At 41.8% G+C, this 14,111-nt stretch overlaps 1 protein-coding gene across 17 annotated transcripts in view; it reads left to right on the forward strand.

Annotated features, from left to right (window-relative positions):
• The window catches only part of FOXP1 (forkhead box P1), a 382,295-nt gene extending 368,801 nt beyond the window's left edge, over positions 1 to 13,494 (forward strand). For 13 of the 17 annotated variants that reach the window (XM_064667184.1, XM_064667183.1, XM_064667193.1 and 10 more), the window contains 3 exons: positions 609 to 647; positions 2,355 to 2,521; positions 8,574 to 13,494. In XM_064667184.1, the coding sequence (XP_064523254.1) occupies positions 609 to 647; positions 2,355 to 2,521; positions 8,574 to 8,718 (351 nt within the window). In that variant the 3' untranslated portion in view covers positions 8,719 to 13,494. The remainder of the gene's footprint in view (positions 1 to 608; positions 648 to 2,354; positions 2,522 to 8,573) is intronic. The other 4 variants (XM_064667195.1, XM_064667201.1, XM_064667196.1 and 1 more) reach the window with 1 other exon arrangement.
• Positions 13,495 to 14,111: the final 617 nt, after the last annotated feature.

Below are 14,111 nucleotides of genomic sequence, written 5' to 3' on the forward strand. Positions count from 1 at the left end.
TCCATTCTTGTCTTTTGTGATAACCTCCAAACTGTTTCCATTCCCCTCTTTTCCTGGAAGAGCCACATCCTCTTGCTCCCCCGTAGCATCATATATGCTGAGAGAGGAACCTGGGCCCGATTTGCTAATAAATGGAGGTGAACAGTAATAATTCCACTGAGGCAGGTTCTCTTTTAGGGTGAAAATACAGCAGCAGGTTCCTCACTTCTCTCCCCTCCATTGGATTTTGGAGGCAAAATCCCAGTGGGTGCTGTGGTGCTGCTGTGGGTCTGGAGGAAGCCGTGCAGGTGGCAACTGCTGGGTGGGTGGTTTGGACTTTGGGCAACAAATTCCTCTGGGTCACAAGGACACTTTACCTGCCAGTGCCTACATTCAGTCTAATTAATAATTAATAAGCAGTGTTCCCCCAGCTTTTGTGGGCATCTGGGAAGACCTGCTCCTTGAACATCCCCTTGAGCACCACAGCCGCCTCTCCGCTGGCCAGGGAATGCACAGGGGACTGTGTGCTGCCAGGCTGTGGTTTCTTTTCCTGTGGGGTGGCAGAGCTGCCCCTCTCCTTCACCCAGACCCCTCTGACATCTCCTCTATCTGTTTTCCCTCGCGGCCAGGGAGAAGAAGCAGCTCTCTCCCCCCTCTGTCTGTGGAAGGTACGGGGACTTCTGCTCTCACCAGTGCTCTCTCTTCCCAGCGGGTCAACAGGGGCTCCCAAAACATCCCCCTCCCCTATTACTATCTTCATAGCAGATACTCCTTGTGTCCCACCTCTCCCCCAGTAAATTGCTTTATTGCAATTACAAGTTATCACTGTGGGTGAAGAACTTGAGTCATTATTTTGCCAAGTGCAGGAAATGTGAACCGTTTTTCGCATCCCCTAATCACAATGAGTTTGCCGGTTGTTGAATCAAGAAGATAAAAATAATCCTCCCCATCAGAATAGCTTTTGTAATCATGTGTGACACATAGGCTACACATGGAGAGGTCAACATAAGGAAGAATAAAAGGGGCTGTGCTCCTGAAGATGTTGTAGTGAAGGCTGGTCCTGCCCTCCCTTCCCATCCTGTCTCCCTCCACCCTGTCTCTGGCTGTGCTTGCCTGGAAAGAACTGCCGGCTCGGCAACAAGCGAGGAGTTTTGTCCCACAAATTAGGAGCAGGCTGAGAGCATTTGGTGGGGAGTACGTTTGCATGGATTCCCCTCCCACAGGCAGGGTTTGCATCATGCAGACCCAGCCTGATGGATTTTTTTGCTCGGCCACTGCAGCCAGCTGACCTCCCCCAGGAGAAGGTCAAGCACTGCCGAGCCAGCGCCTGTGATTCTCTGTCGCGGACACAGCCCAGAGAGCCATGGATGATGTCAGCCAGATCTGGCTGGGATGGGTGAAATGGTTAAATGTCCTTCCAGTCCCTGAGCGCTACAGCCTCAGACAGCCTTGCCTCCCATCCCCATGCCTCTCATTCCAGTACCTCCCATCCCCACCAGACACTGGGCTCCTCCGGGGCTTGGGGTTTCTGCGCTCCCACTGCTGCCGCGCCGGACACAGGACTGTGCCATCAACATGAGCTAATGCTGACACACAGTAAATATTAGCAGGCAGAATGGTGGGAATCAGAAGCAAAATATTTAACAGTTCATTCTCTTCCTACAAAGATTTCCATTTAGAAAGTTAACTCCAGTGTGCCTCTGCACAGTGTTTCTTTATAACAAGGAAAGATGGAAATAAAATGGTAAGATCTGTAATAGCTGAGGTAAGAGCTGAGTTGCTGAGGTTTAAAAAATTCCACATGGACTGATTCAGCTCTCAGGTATATCAGTGAACTCAGACTGATCCAGTTAGTGCTACCTGCAGCCTCACACGTGTGTCCCAAGGAAAACCAAACTCGGTGATGCTGTGCTCCTGCTTGGTGCCTGCTCACTCCAGTGGGAAGGGGTTATCAGCTTAGCCAGTTCTAATTTTTTCCCAATTTCATTAAAAACAAAGCCCAAACCTAAGCCACAAAAAATACCCCGAAGCCCCAAACATAATTTTGCAAAGGGAAAATAGGGAAAGGACACTTTTTTTTTTTCCAGGGGGTGTAATTGCAAATAGGGAACGGAAAGCTCCGTCCTCTCACAAGCCAATACAGCTATGAATGCTTAAACCCAGATGTAAATGATGTTAAATTTCCCTTGGTGGAATCAGGGTAATACCTATTAGAAAGCACAATATTTAAAAAAAAACCAAAACATAATTGCAAATAATGTAAATGTGGAGAATATTTTGGAAGAAGTGAGCATGTATAAAAGTGCATGTAAAGAAGTGCAATGTATAAAAACGTTAGTCATGTCTCTTCATGGATTTGTTTGTGTCCTTGGCAGGCTTCAATGGCTGAGAACAGTATACCTCTATACACTACTGCTTCCATGGGAAATCCCACTCTGGGCAATTTAGCCAGTGCGATGAGGGAAGAGCTCAATGGTGCAATGGAGCATACGAACAGTAACGGGAGTGACAGCAGTCCAGGACGTTCCCCTATGCAAGCGATGTGAGTACGGCACAGGCGCACGCCTGGTCCAGGTGTTGTCTTACCATCTGCTCAAGTGTGACTCTGGAGACCTTCCTGGTTCTTTCCCAAGGTTCATGGATGTAGCAGCAAGACCAGACCTCTCCATCTGAGGACATGATTGGGGTGATTAGAACATAAAAGAGCCATTTACCGGTTTCCACATAAAACTGATCAGCTCAACCCAGCCTAAGAAGCACACGGGGCTGTAAATCGTTCACTTGTTTACAATTCTCTTCTTTAAACCTTGCAAAACCCCATAGGCAACTATGTTTCTTGGAGAAAAAAATGTGCTTTCTCTCCCCTTTGGTCCACGTGATGAGCACGGCCAGTGGGGCAGAGCTGGGAAATGGGCTTGTTTGGCGGGTCCGAAAAAAACCACTCAACGCACAATGGTCTTGCTAAGCATTAACATGAAGGTCCGTGTGATTTATAGATTGCTCTTAAAATATCAAAAGGAGAATTAATAGGGGCATTATAGCAACAGACGGCGGTGTAATGAGTGCGCCTATAACCACATGAAGTGACGGGGGCTTGCTGTCCCTGCTCAACACGAGCGGCACCCGGGCAGCGAGCTGGTGCAGGAAAGGGTAAGGCAGGAAGGGTGTGATGCCCCGATGGGTGTGTGCGGTATTTATGGGGTGATGGAGTGAGTTTGCAAAGCTGTAAACTCCCCCCTCCCCTCAGCTTACACACCGGGTAATTGGCGGCTGGTGAGGAAGCCGGAGTTTATAAGTCCTGTCATTCTCCCAAAACTCAGCGGAGCAGTTGGGTACCTGTGAGTGACCGTGCACAGGAGCTGCACTGCCTGTCTTCCCCCTGCTCCTTAAAACAGGCTGTAAAATTACTGGCTGCCTTGCCACGGCTCACATTACACATTAGAAAGGGAACTAATTTGTAGTCTTTTACTTCAAAGTAATTTGAATAAGGGATTTACAAAAGTAAGTCTAAATCAAAAAGTAGAAAAAACATTAACCTAATACCACGATAGTAATTAGTTGTGAAACTAATTAGCATTTAATGGCAAAAAAGTTTCCCACCTGCATAATGTGTTGTCAGAGGGGAGGGGGCACGAAGGAATCTGAGGCTCTGGATACTTTGATATTGCAGCATTTTAAATCAGTGCACAAAGAGCTTTGAAAAAAAAAATCTTTAAAGATGGCAACATTCATTTTTAATTAATAATTAATTTAAACATTGTCTTTTACCATTTACTTCAAAACATTCAAATAATGTGTTTAGCTTTTCCAGTGATTGTTTGTGCAGTATTAATTATCTCTCCCAGAGTAACGTTGCATGACACACTTTCCGTCTCTCACAGACGGATTCATCTCGAGGCAGTTTTAGTCACAATTCGTTATCCTCTGCCCGTGACCACGCAGGGCCGGCGTGAAGGAGGAGTGGAGGGACATGGCTTCTCTCCAGAAACAAGGCTTCTCCCAAGGGTTTCTCCTGGCCTAACAGACAGGGATGAATGTTTATGATGTTGCGTTAATCCAAGTAATTATTTTTTTGCAAGTTCAAGGCTAGTGCAGTTCATGCACTTCTCATTTCACCTAAGGTTTCCTTGTCTTTGAAGAGACTGTGAGGAGGGAAAAATAACCGAGTTGAAACAGGCTAGGACATCTTCCAGAACTGTGCATAGCTGTGGCCTTTGTTGCACTTAATAATCATCTCTTAGCACATTGATACCAAGGTGAGGGGCACAGAACAAATACTGGAGAGAGAGGAGGTCGGGGGGAGTGATGCCTCATTTTCATTATACACCAGAAAATCCAATTTTCTGTTGTAATATGGAAATGATTGTTTCCTGAGTGTTTTCATTTTCTCAGAATTGATAATATATGTGTTCTCTGCCGAACATTTCTTTTTGCTTAAGTAAAATGTGGCTGGGTGATGTTCCAATACCAGCCTCGGAGCTTCCCCATTATAATGGTGTTTCTAAGTAGTTTGAAGGGATCTAAAGCCAGAGCACCATTCAAACGTCACGGGGTTTTACCCTGTTCACTAAACAAAATCACAAGTCAACAGCAAATTTCCAGACACTATGAAACCTTTAATTTTTCATGCTCCTGCTTTGTTAACAGCATTTTCATTTTTTTTCTCAGAACAGATTTCCTTGTCATAATGCAAATTATTTTTTAAACAATTTCAGTATATTAGGAGTCAAGCTTTAAACTTTATTGTAAGGTTTAAAGGACCTTGTTAACATGACAGCTAAGAAGTCTAACACTTTAGCTGAAGTCTTATTACCACTCATTCGTTTCCTTTTTATGACACATTGAACCACAGCTAGGGTGGGTTTTTTTCCCTTCTCTCTCCCTCCTTTTGAAACACTAGAAAGTAGTCGCATAATTACAGCTTGGGGACATAACACTTTCATCCTGATATGCTCCAAAGGTAGCCACAAAGCAAACTACTCCATGCTGTGTGCACCACCAGAACTCAGTGGCTTTAAACAACAGTCAGCTTTATTAAAAACTCCTCTGTTCCCAGAGTGGACAAACAAAAGAATTACTCAGATGTGAAAAGAAGGGGAATCTGTGTTCAGCAAGGTTATTTATTGTTAACCCCTTCTGGAGTCTTGGGCATCTACTTAAAAGGAATGTGCTGAATTTCTGCTGCTATAAAAACAGAAACGGGAAACCCTTTCTTTTCTTTTCCTTGTTCCCCCCACTGCTTTCTTTTTTTCTTTTTGCCTAACCCAGCATTTGCCTTTTCTGTAATTCATCAGACTGAATTCTTTAGTCTGTAAAGGAAGTTTTCCTTCCCCAATTTGGGGGTTTGGTGAGGTGGTACGTAGAGATTCAGACTTACTTGACAGGATACAAAAGTCTCCCTTTGCCTTTGAGATTATTTAAGCTTATTTATTTTTGCTCAGAAATGTTTGAGCAAAATCACAGATTTGTGAAGGTTTCTTCCTCACATGCCATTTTGTGGTTACAGCTGACAGAGTACACAAGGAGCTGAATTTTTTGGTGTTGTTTTCCTTGCAGCTCTCTCCCTGGGGGGTGCATTACCCAGATAGCCTTGTCATTTGGGGGATGGAGGTTTGGCCAAGCTTGCTGTCTGATGTTTGTGCAACACATGAGGTGCTGGAGGAGGCTGGTGTGGCTCTGCTCCCTGCGGCTTTGTCTCGCCTGGGGTCGAGCAGCCCTTTTCATAACTTGGTGCTTGCTTCTCACACCTCAAGTTTTGTTTTTTGACTTCTGGGAATCACACCAAACCTCAAAGAGAACCTCAGTTAAAACCACCTGCTTTCACCTGCTTTCATAACAAAACCAGAAGAGGGGCAGAGTTTGCTTTGGAAAGATTTGGGGACTTTAAAATGAGCTTTCACAGATTTTGGATGGTTGTGAATACAGTGAGCACCTGTCTTAACAGCTGGCACCTGAGGTGGTGGGGATGTGTTGGGGCACTGGGCAGCCTTTGGAGGAACTCCAGTCCACGTGCCAAGGCCACCTCCTCTGCACGTGATATGTGTTCTGCTCTGCCCTTTGAAAATTTCCCATCTGTGTTTTCAAAAATAGTGCTTTAAAAAAATAAATCAGCCCAGCAGCAGCAGCAAAACCAGAAAGCAAAAAAGCAAGACTTTGACATTAAAAACAGCAGTAAAAAAGATCACTGCCATAAAGGCCGTGAAGCACAGGCTTTATCAGGCTCTCTGTGCAGCCACTCTTTCCCCGTTTTTCTTCTGTTTTTCATTTCATGTTTTCTCCCAAGTGAGGGGCCCCACAGCCTATTCATAATGTAAGTTTTTCAAGTTGCAGATAGTCAGCATGGTTTAATGTTTGCTGGGACCACGAGATGCAGGGAGGGATAGCACATGAACACCTCTGACATGACAGTCTGCTTGCAAGATATATGCTTATGCCACTTCTTAACCTCTGATACTTTCATTGTCTCCTCCCAGTCTTTTTTTTACCTTTCCTTTTTCACTAGTTAGGTCTAAACTGTATGAGCAGTGCTCTCTGTGTAATTTTTGCAAAAACTCTGTGACATGCAGAGGAACCTCTTTGCTCCCAGATATGTGTTGATAGGACACAAACTAGTGAATTTGAAGGGAAAAGATGTGTGTACATGGATACTGCATCACTTCTCCCCACCGTTCCTTTGTTGGATGAGTCAGAAGGTGCAGTTAATACTTTACTATTGATCCAGCACTTTACAACTCAAGAAGTTGAAACATGCAGGGACTTGAAAGGCATTCGCAGCTCATGTTAGAAATGTCTGTAGTCAGCAAGTTAGATACTTCCTAAACTGATCCAGGCTCAAACCGAAATAAATAAATAGGGTACAAGGGTACAACTGGCTCACTCAGAGTAGGCAGAATTACCTTTGGTTTGTCCATGGATGCTGAGTACATTTTCTCTGTGCAGTAATTTATCCTCGCTGTCTGTGCATGCAGCAGAGTACAAACAGTGTTGTCCTTCTTATCCACACAAAACATAAAATACAGTGCAGCTATTTTAAATCATTTATTTTAAAACAAAGCTGTTCAAGCACAGAAAAAGTTCTTACATGGAAGGTTTGTGCTTCAGGTTGTGTTTCCATGTCGTCTACGTGAAAGGGTTAAATCAGCCTGCACAGCATAAAAACGAGTCTTGGAGGTGGATATCAACTCAATGAGAGACAGAGTGGGACTTGAACTCATTAACACTTTATTTTAAGGGATTGCCTACAACATCAATTATTTAGGAAGCAAACAGGGTCTCCATCGCTGTGTCACATTATTAATACTTGGTAATGTCAATAAAATCCTGCTTTCCTATAAAGTCCCACCAACAAGACACTATTGACTCACATGGCTATTTTACATTTCAAAAGCTACCTAACAAAAAAAAAAAAAAAGGCATTAAAAAAAAAGGTAATTTGTATTTGTATAGGATTTGTTGTAAATATGATTTACGAACAACATTTTTCAATTGTTATCGTACCCGTTTTGAATGACCAAGCCCCGTTCCCCTGCGGGTTATTCGTGTGCTTTGCTGTAATGAGAAATTTGGCAGATCTCATCTCTTTAGTACATCCTTGTGCCCACCGTGAGCTGGGGATCATGTTCTGCCTTGTTTACAGCTGACAGTGTTATTATTCTCGTTAGGACTGTGCTTTCTTATCATATTGTTGTGTTGAGCGAGCCTTTTCCTCTCTGTTTGTGTTTCCTGGCAGGGCTTTTCTTCCCTTATTGACAGTTTGTAAAAATATGCATTAATTTGGAGTTTAAAGCATGTATCATGGTGTCTCTTTGCTGTGTTTGCTTGAAGTTGATTAATGATAGAACCTCACTTGGGGTCGTCCTCTGGAGAGTTGTCTCACAGGTTCTGCATGTTAACGAGAGACGCTGCACACACAGCGAGCGATGATTAGCCCAGCCTGGCGGGCTGGCAGGCCGCTGCTTTCCCATCCGGATGCTTATTCCGCTTATTTATCCAGAGATCATTTTAACTTAATGTGTCAGCTGAGAGCGTTTTCTCTCGATCCCAAGACGGAAACCCTATCGAGGTGCTCCTCCCAGAGTGTTTTCCCGGGGAAGCTGAGTGCTGCCCGCCTGGCGTAGCCTTCATAGAATCCTAGAGTCATTAAGCTTGGAAAAGGGCTCTTAAGATCATCAAGTCCAGCCATTAACCCAGCACTGCCAAGCCCACCCCTAAACCATGTCCCTAAGTGCCACATCCATGTGTTTTCTTAACACTTCCATGGATAGTGACTGCACCACTGCCCTGGGCAGCCTGTTCCAATGTTTGACCACTCTTTCAGTGAGGAAATTTTTCTTAATATCCAATCTAAAGCTCCCCTGGTGCAACTTGAGGCTATTTACTCTTGTTCTTTCAATGGCTACCTGGGAGAAAGTGCTTTGCTTGGCTTCCATGGCTGGTGCAGAAGTTAAGGGACTCCTGCTTGGTGACCTGGAGCTCTTAGACTGGTCCCACCCAGTCTGAGCCCCCCAAACCACCTTTCTCCCCAACCTACCTGTGCTGTCAAAACCATCCTTTAACAAGCAGTTTGCTGATTGACCATCTCTTTGTTTTCCCAGGCACCCCGTGCATGTCAAAGAAGAACCATTAGACCCAGATGAAAATGAAGGCCCTCTATCCTTAGTGACAACAGCCAACCACAGTCCAGATTTCGATCACGACAGAGATTATGAAGACGAACCTGTAAATGAGGACATAGAATGAGTATGTCTGACATCGTTACCCTGAGAATGAAGATTGGAAGAACACGTCAAACTTAGCTGTGAAATCTCTCCATTATTGTACAGTCTGGAGAATTCTCAGTCCACTTTGACAACTATGAAATATGTTAACTCTTAGTGCCATCAAGTATCCCATTTGGGAGTATTTTTGATTTTTCTACTTTTTGTTGAAAAAAGGAATTTGTACTCTGTGCATTGGATGGACTTGTTTGGTACTTGGGATTTTCCTCTCTTACAGTCAACATCAGTGTTGTAAATTTGCTAAACTGATTCACTTGCATTTAGCAGCCAGCTGTGGACTGCAGGTCCTGCCAATTTTGGACACTTGAGGACATCAAACTGAGCATGTACACCTGAACTGCAGATCAAGTCTTTGCCCAGATTTTAAGGATTCCAATGGACAACATATTTGCACAGTACTGCATGTTGATTATCACTGCCTTTACTCCATTTTTTTTGTTTGTTTTTTGGTTGGTTTCTTTTTTTTTTTTTTTTGCTTCCATTTGGGATGGGGAAGGCCTGTGTGTGCACGTGTGTGGGTATGTGTGTGTGCGTGTGAGCGTGTATATCGGGGAGGGGTTCAAAGAAAAAATTATCCCAAACTTTTTAATGTATTGCTTTTATTCCCCCGCCCCACTTCTCCTCTACCATTTTAAGTTCTGACCTCAGGCCTCATCTGGGCCCAGGGCCTCTCGGAGGCTTCAACGTTTTCTGTACTTTGTGATGAATGTTAATAGGTGTTTTTATTATACGAAGCTGAATGTCATTGAATTGTTTGTAGTTTTTTCTGTCATTCATTCCAGTTTCCTTCAGATGCCACCATGTTTTCTTTAGCTATGGAAAACATTCCATTTCGGTGTCTCCTTTTTTGTTGTTGTTGTTTTTTGAAAAGGTCCCAAATGCTGCACGATACATGTGGAAGGGTTGTCCAACGGAGAGAGAGGAACGAAGTACTGCAAGAATGAGAATGAATGACAGATGAACATAGAAACACTGTAGGAAGCAACACAGATTCATTCCACAAAGCAGTATTTTTAATATATTTTTGTTTTGTTTGGGTTTTTTGATTTCTTTTCCTTTTTTTTTTTTGGCAGCAATGGTGAATATTAGCAAATGCCACAAAACTGAACAGCACAAAGAAATATATGCAGCACCAACAGAGTTCACTTTTAGTAGAGAATGAATAGTACAGTGGCAGGTTCTCGGTTGTTTAACACGAGTTCTTAATGGGTCAACAAATCTTTCTGGAATATCTGAGATTACCGAGATGGGCACCTATACATTTATTATTACGACCTTTATTTTTTTTTTTAGCATTTTTGCATTTGCATTTGCAAATAGTGGTTGGAAAGATGACTTCATTAAATTGTTATTGTATGTGGGTGATGTTTCACGGTTAAACATCAGTTCAGGATTGCTTGGTGGCATTAATCTGTTTGAATACAAATTAGATTTCAGATTGAACTTGTTACGGGAGTTAATAAGGACGGAGCCCCACTAATGCTAAAGTGTTAATTTTCAGCTGTGCAAATCCAGTACTGCAGTTACGATTGTTATGCAATATTACACCAGCCAGTATGGAAACCTCGCCGTAGGAGACGGGAGAGCCAGGAGAGAATTCGCGCCGGGGCTTGTTAGGGCAAAACTGGCAAAGCTCTGCGAAGCAAACACGACATACAAAATCTGTTGCGATAGGTCAGTAAACCTCGGTCACCAAACACCTACACGTTTGCATTCTGCAACCACTTTTCTGTCACTCATTTATTTATGTAGGACTGTAGCTTTTTTTTTTTTTTTTTTATTATTTCAAAAAGCCTTTCAGAGCTTAATTTATATTCTTCTTTGAACCTTTTTTTTTTTCCTAAAATTACCAAAGATATTACACAAAGGTAAATTATGTTCTCTGTTATATGCTTTATCTTATGAAGCCAAATATCCTCTTATTGTTGATCAAAGGAGGTTGAAGAATTTAGAGGGAAATGACAAGATGTGGGCTATTGCTAACCTGAGAGGGAAACTGCTCCTTTATTCTAGAAAATTTAGAAGGCCAAGTAGATGTCTGAACCAAAGTTGTTACTTTTTATTTGCAATTCTTTACAGTGACCAAAATGAAAGTCTGTAAAGAGGAATTGAGGAGAGCTTTTGAGGCTAAAACTAGAAATCAGTGTTACTGGTGGAGCTACGAGAAGGGAGCTGGAGAAAGCAAAGACACAGTTATTTCACGGAAAATTAGAGTATCAGATAAAGGAGACAGTTTAATAAAACACAGAAGAGAACAGAAAAGCTCCCACAATTTAACTGGACGACATAATAGTATTTCTAGAATTAAAAGAAATAATTTTTTGGTCTTTGGTTCTACAGATTGTGTGCCACTTCTGTTCCGGGACTGTGCTGGGATGACTGCTTTAATTTTGGTTGATCTTGGCACATTTGCTCAGTTTTGTTTAGTTTTTGGTCAGCATTTTTCATAAGGAAATAACACTCCTGTCCACTCATAAGCTTTGGTACAAGAAATTTTATTGGCAGTTACTTTTATAAACCTCAACTCTGCTTTCTGTTTCGAAAAGACAAGGAAAAAAAAAAAAAGAAAAAAAGGGCAGTCTGTGGTCATTTGGAAACATTTTTTTTTTTTTTATTGGTTTAAATTATATCCAGGCAGCTTCGTGACGTGCCGGCGGTAGCCAGACAGGGATCATGAGAATTGAGCCCTGTGCTTCTAAACTGAGTGGTTTGCTGGTTAGTTCGGTATTCAGAAGGGGGATAAAAATCTGGTAGATTAGTTCATTCTCAGCATGTGTAGCTAGACATGAGTAAAGATAACAGCATGAGAAACTGTTAGTACGCATACCTCAGTCCAAACTGTTAGGGAATGAGTAAATAAAAAATACATTTCACTCAGTTGCACTTAGTTGTATGTCTTGCATGCTTAGTCTAAAGACTGTAGCAAAAATTAAAAAAAAATAAAAAAAGAGAAAAAGAAATAAAAAATTAGAGTTTAACATATCTGGCAGGTGTTGCAGCCTTGCAGAAGAACCAACTGAAAATCTCAGGCTTTACATCAAGCAAACTTCACTATGATTTTTACAATTCTGATTCTGTATCCCTTTGGATATACAGTTGCTTCTTTAGGGAGGGGTTTATTATGTTGTACATATATATCCCACTGTGTCTGTGTGAGCCTTTGTCTTTTGGGGGGAGGGTGGGGAGGGAGGAAAAGGTGGAAAGGTCCTTTTTTTAGATATCATTCCTCAAAAGGAATAAATGCAGACCTGTTTGTCAAAACACCTTTTGCTTTTTGTGCAACTGCTTTATATTAACTATACTAAAAAAAATAGCTTTGAAAAAAAAAACTACTGTATGTAATGGAATTGCAGAATACGCTGCACATGTATTTTATTTAGTTATCCTTGCTTTAAGAATATTGGATGACATTTGCTGACATGTGGGAGAAAATCCCTGACTTTTTTTTTCAGCTTTTAAATTGTAACATAGTTGACAGATTTTTTTTTCTCCTGTTATCATTGATCGAAGCATTTTTGTACAGTTTTTGTGTTTAAGCTGGTTTTTTTGATACTTTCCCACCCCTTCTGTTATCTTACCACTGCCTTTTCTGGCTGTCTTAAACAAAGTTCATATATTTGAAAGGAAAAAAAAAAATCGTTTAAAAAAAAAATGTTTTTCTCCTGCTGCAGTAAATATTTTGCATGATGAATTCCAGGGTCACACTTTCAAAGTTTATCAGTGAAGTAGTGATTAATAATGGGGAGTGTCAAACTATTGAACTTTTTGTATAAAAAAACAAAAAAAAAACTTTACAAGGTGCCAAGATGTAAAGACAATTTGTTACATGTTTTTTTTCTCAAAGAAAAGCGTACATTATGAAAGTAGTACCATGTATCAGGTAAATCGCTGTCAGGAATGAGAGTCAAAGCCTTCCTTGTCCACAAAAAAAAAAAAAAGTTTGTAAATGTAAAACCTGTTAGGTTTCCGCATTCAACTAGAAGTGAAATGAAAAAAAAATAAAATAAAATAAAAATCAAGGCTTATGTAGAACAAGTGACCACAAAAAAAAAAAAAATGACCTTTTTTTGATTCTCACTCGCAAGAGTCCCACTGCAGGTCCTACACCTCCCCTCCCCTGGAGCTCAGCTTCAGGAAGAGACCGGGGCAGGGATGCTGGTTCTACAAATATTGCAGATCATTAGATATTTTATATATACACATACATAAATATATATATATATATAAAGTTTTTTAAAATAATTTTGAACTATTGTAGTTTTCAGATCGCCAATAATCTCACGTTCATTATAGCATGGGAGAAAAAAAAAAAAACCAAACGTGTTTAAACTCTTTTGGAATCCTTTGGTACCTTTGGTTAATGAACTCAGAGTGATTTTTTTTAGATGTTTCAGAAGTCATTTAGTATTCTAGTCTTGCGAGGTGAATTTGCAGTTCAGGACTGCATTTTAATGGGCCCAGAACAGGCAACCAAGTATCTTCTACCCATAAGCCTTGATGAAAATGGTACAGTCCAGACTGTTAGCATGGTGCTTCGTGTGTATGTGCTGCCAGTAACAAGATTTTTTTTTTTTTTTTTTGATAAGGCATAAAAGAAACTCATTCCTTACATCAACTGTAATTCCATCATTCCATGTCTGTTGATACAGACAATAAAAAATGTTGTGTAGTCAGTACTAATTACTGACATTATAGCATTCTCAAATGCAATAAAAATGCTGGTTGTTCACACTGGTAATGCGAGTTGCCATGTCCGAAGTTCTTGTTTTGTTGTTCCCCCTCCCAGTGACCCTGGTGTCACATCCCATGGCCCCAGTGCTGATCCATGGAGCAGCTGGTTGCTCCTCACCCATGTCCCAGCACGTTCATGGACAGTCTCATGGTGTCCCCAACCACATCTGAGTACAAGACACTTTAATGGGGTTTCATGGTCAGTCTGGACAAGGCAGTTGGTTGAGGCTTGAGCACAGGAAGCCACCGGAAGACACTGTCATTGAAAGGATTCATCCACTTTTCCAGGAAAGTCCATCACTTTTATCCATTGGGGGCCCAGGGAGTTGATAACTTGTTTTCTCATTGGATTCTGCTTCAAATCATGAAGGAGGGGGTTTGAGGCCTCATCCTGCACCTCTTTCCCAGTGCAGTGCTGTAACAGGAACGGCACTGCTGGCTTTGGTAGGAAGGGTTGGGATCACACATTGCACCCCTCTCAAAAGGGGTTTGTAGGGTCAATCCCATGGTCCACAAAACCATGGGGACCAAGGTCCCAAGTCACGCTATCACCCAAGAAAAACTTTGAAGGAAAAACCCATCTTCTTTATCTTTAGCATAAGCACACATTTATTTTCTTCATCA

The sequence above is a fragment of the Pseudopipra pipra genome, chromosome 11, assembly GCF_036250125.1.
Source record: "Pseudopipra pipra isolate bDixPip1 chromosome 11, bDixPip1.hap1, whole genome shotgun sequence".
Classification (NCBI taxonomy): Eukaryota; Metazoa; Chordata; class Aves; order Passeriformes; family Pipridae; genus Pseudopipra; species Pseudopipra pipra.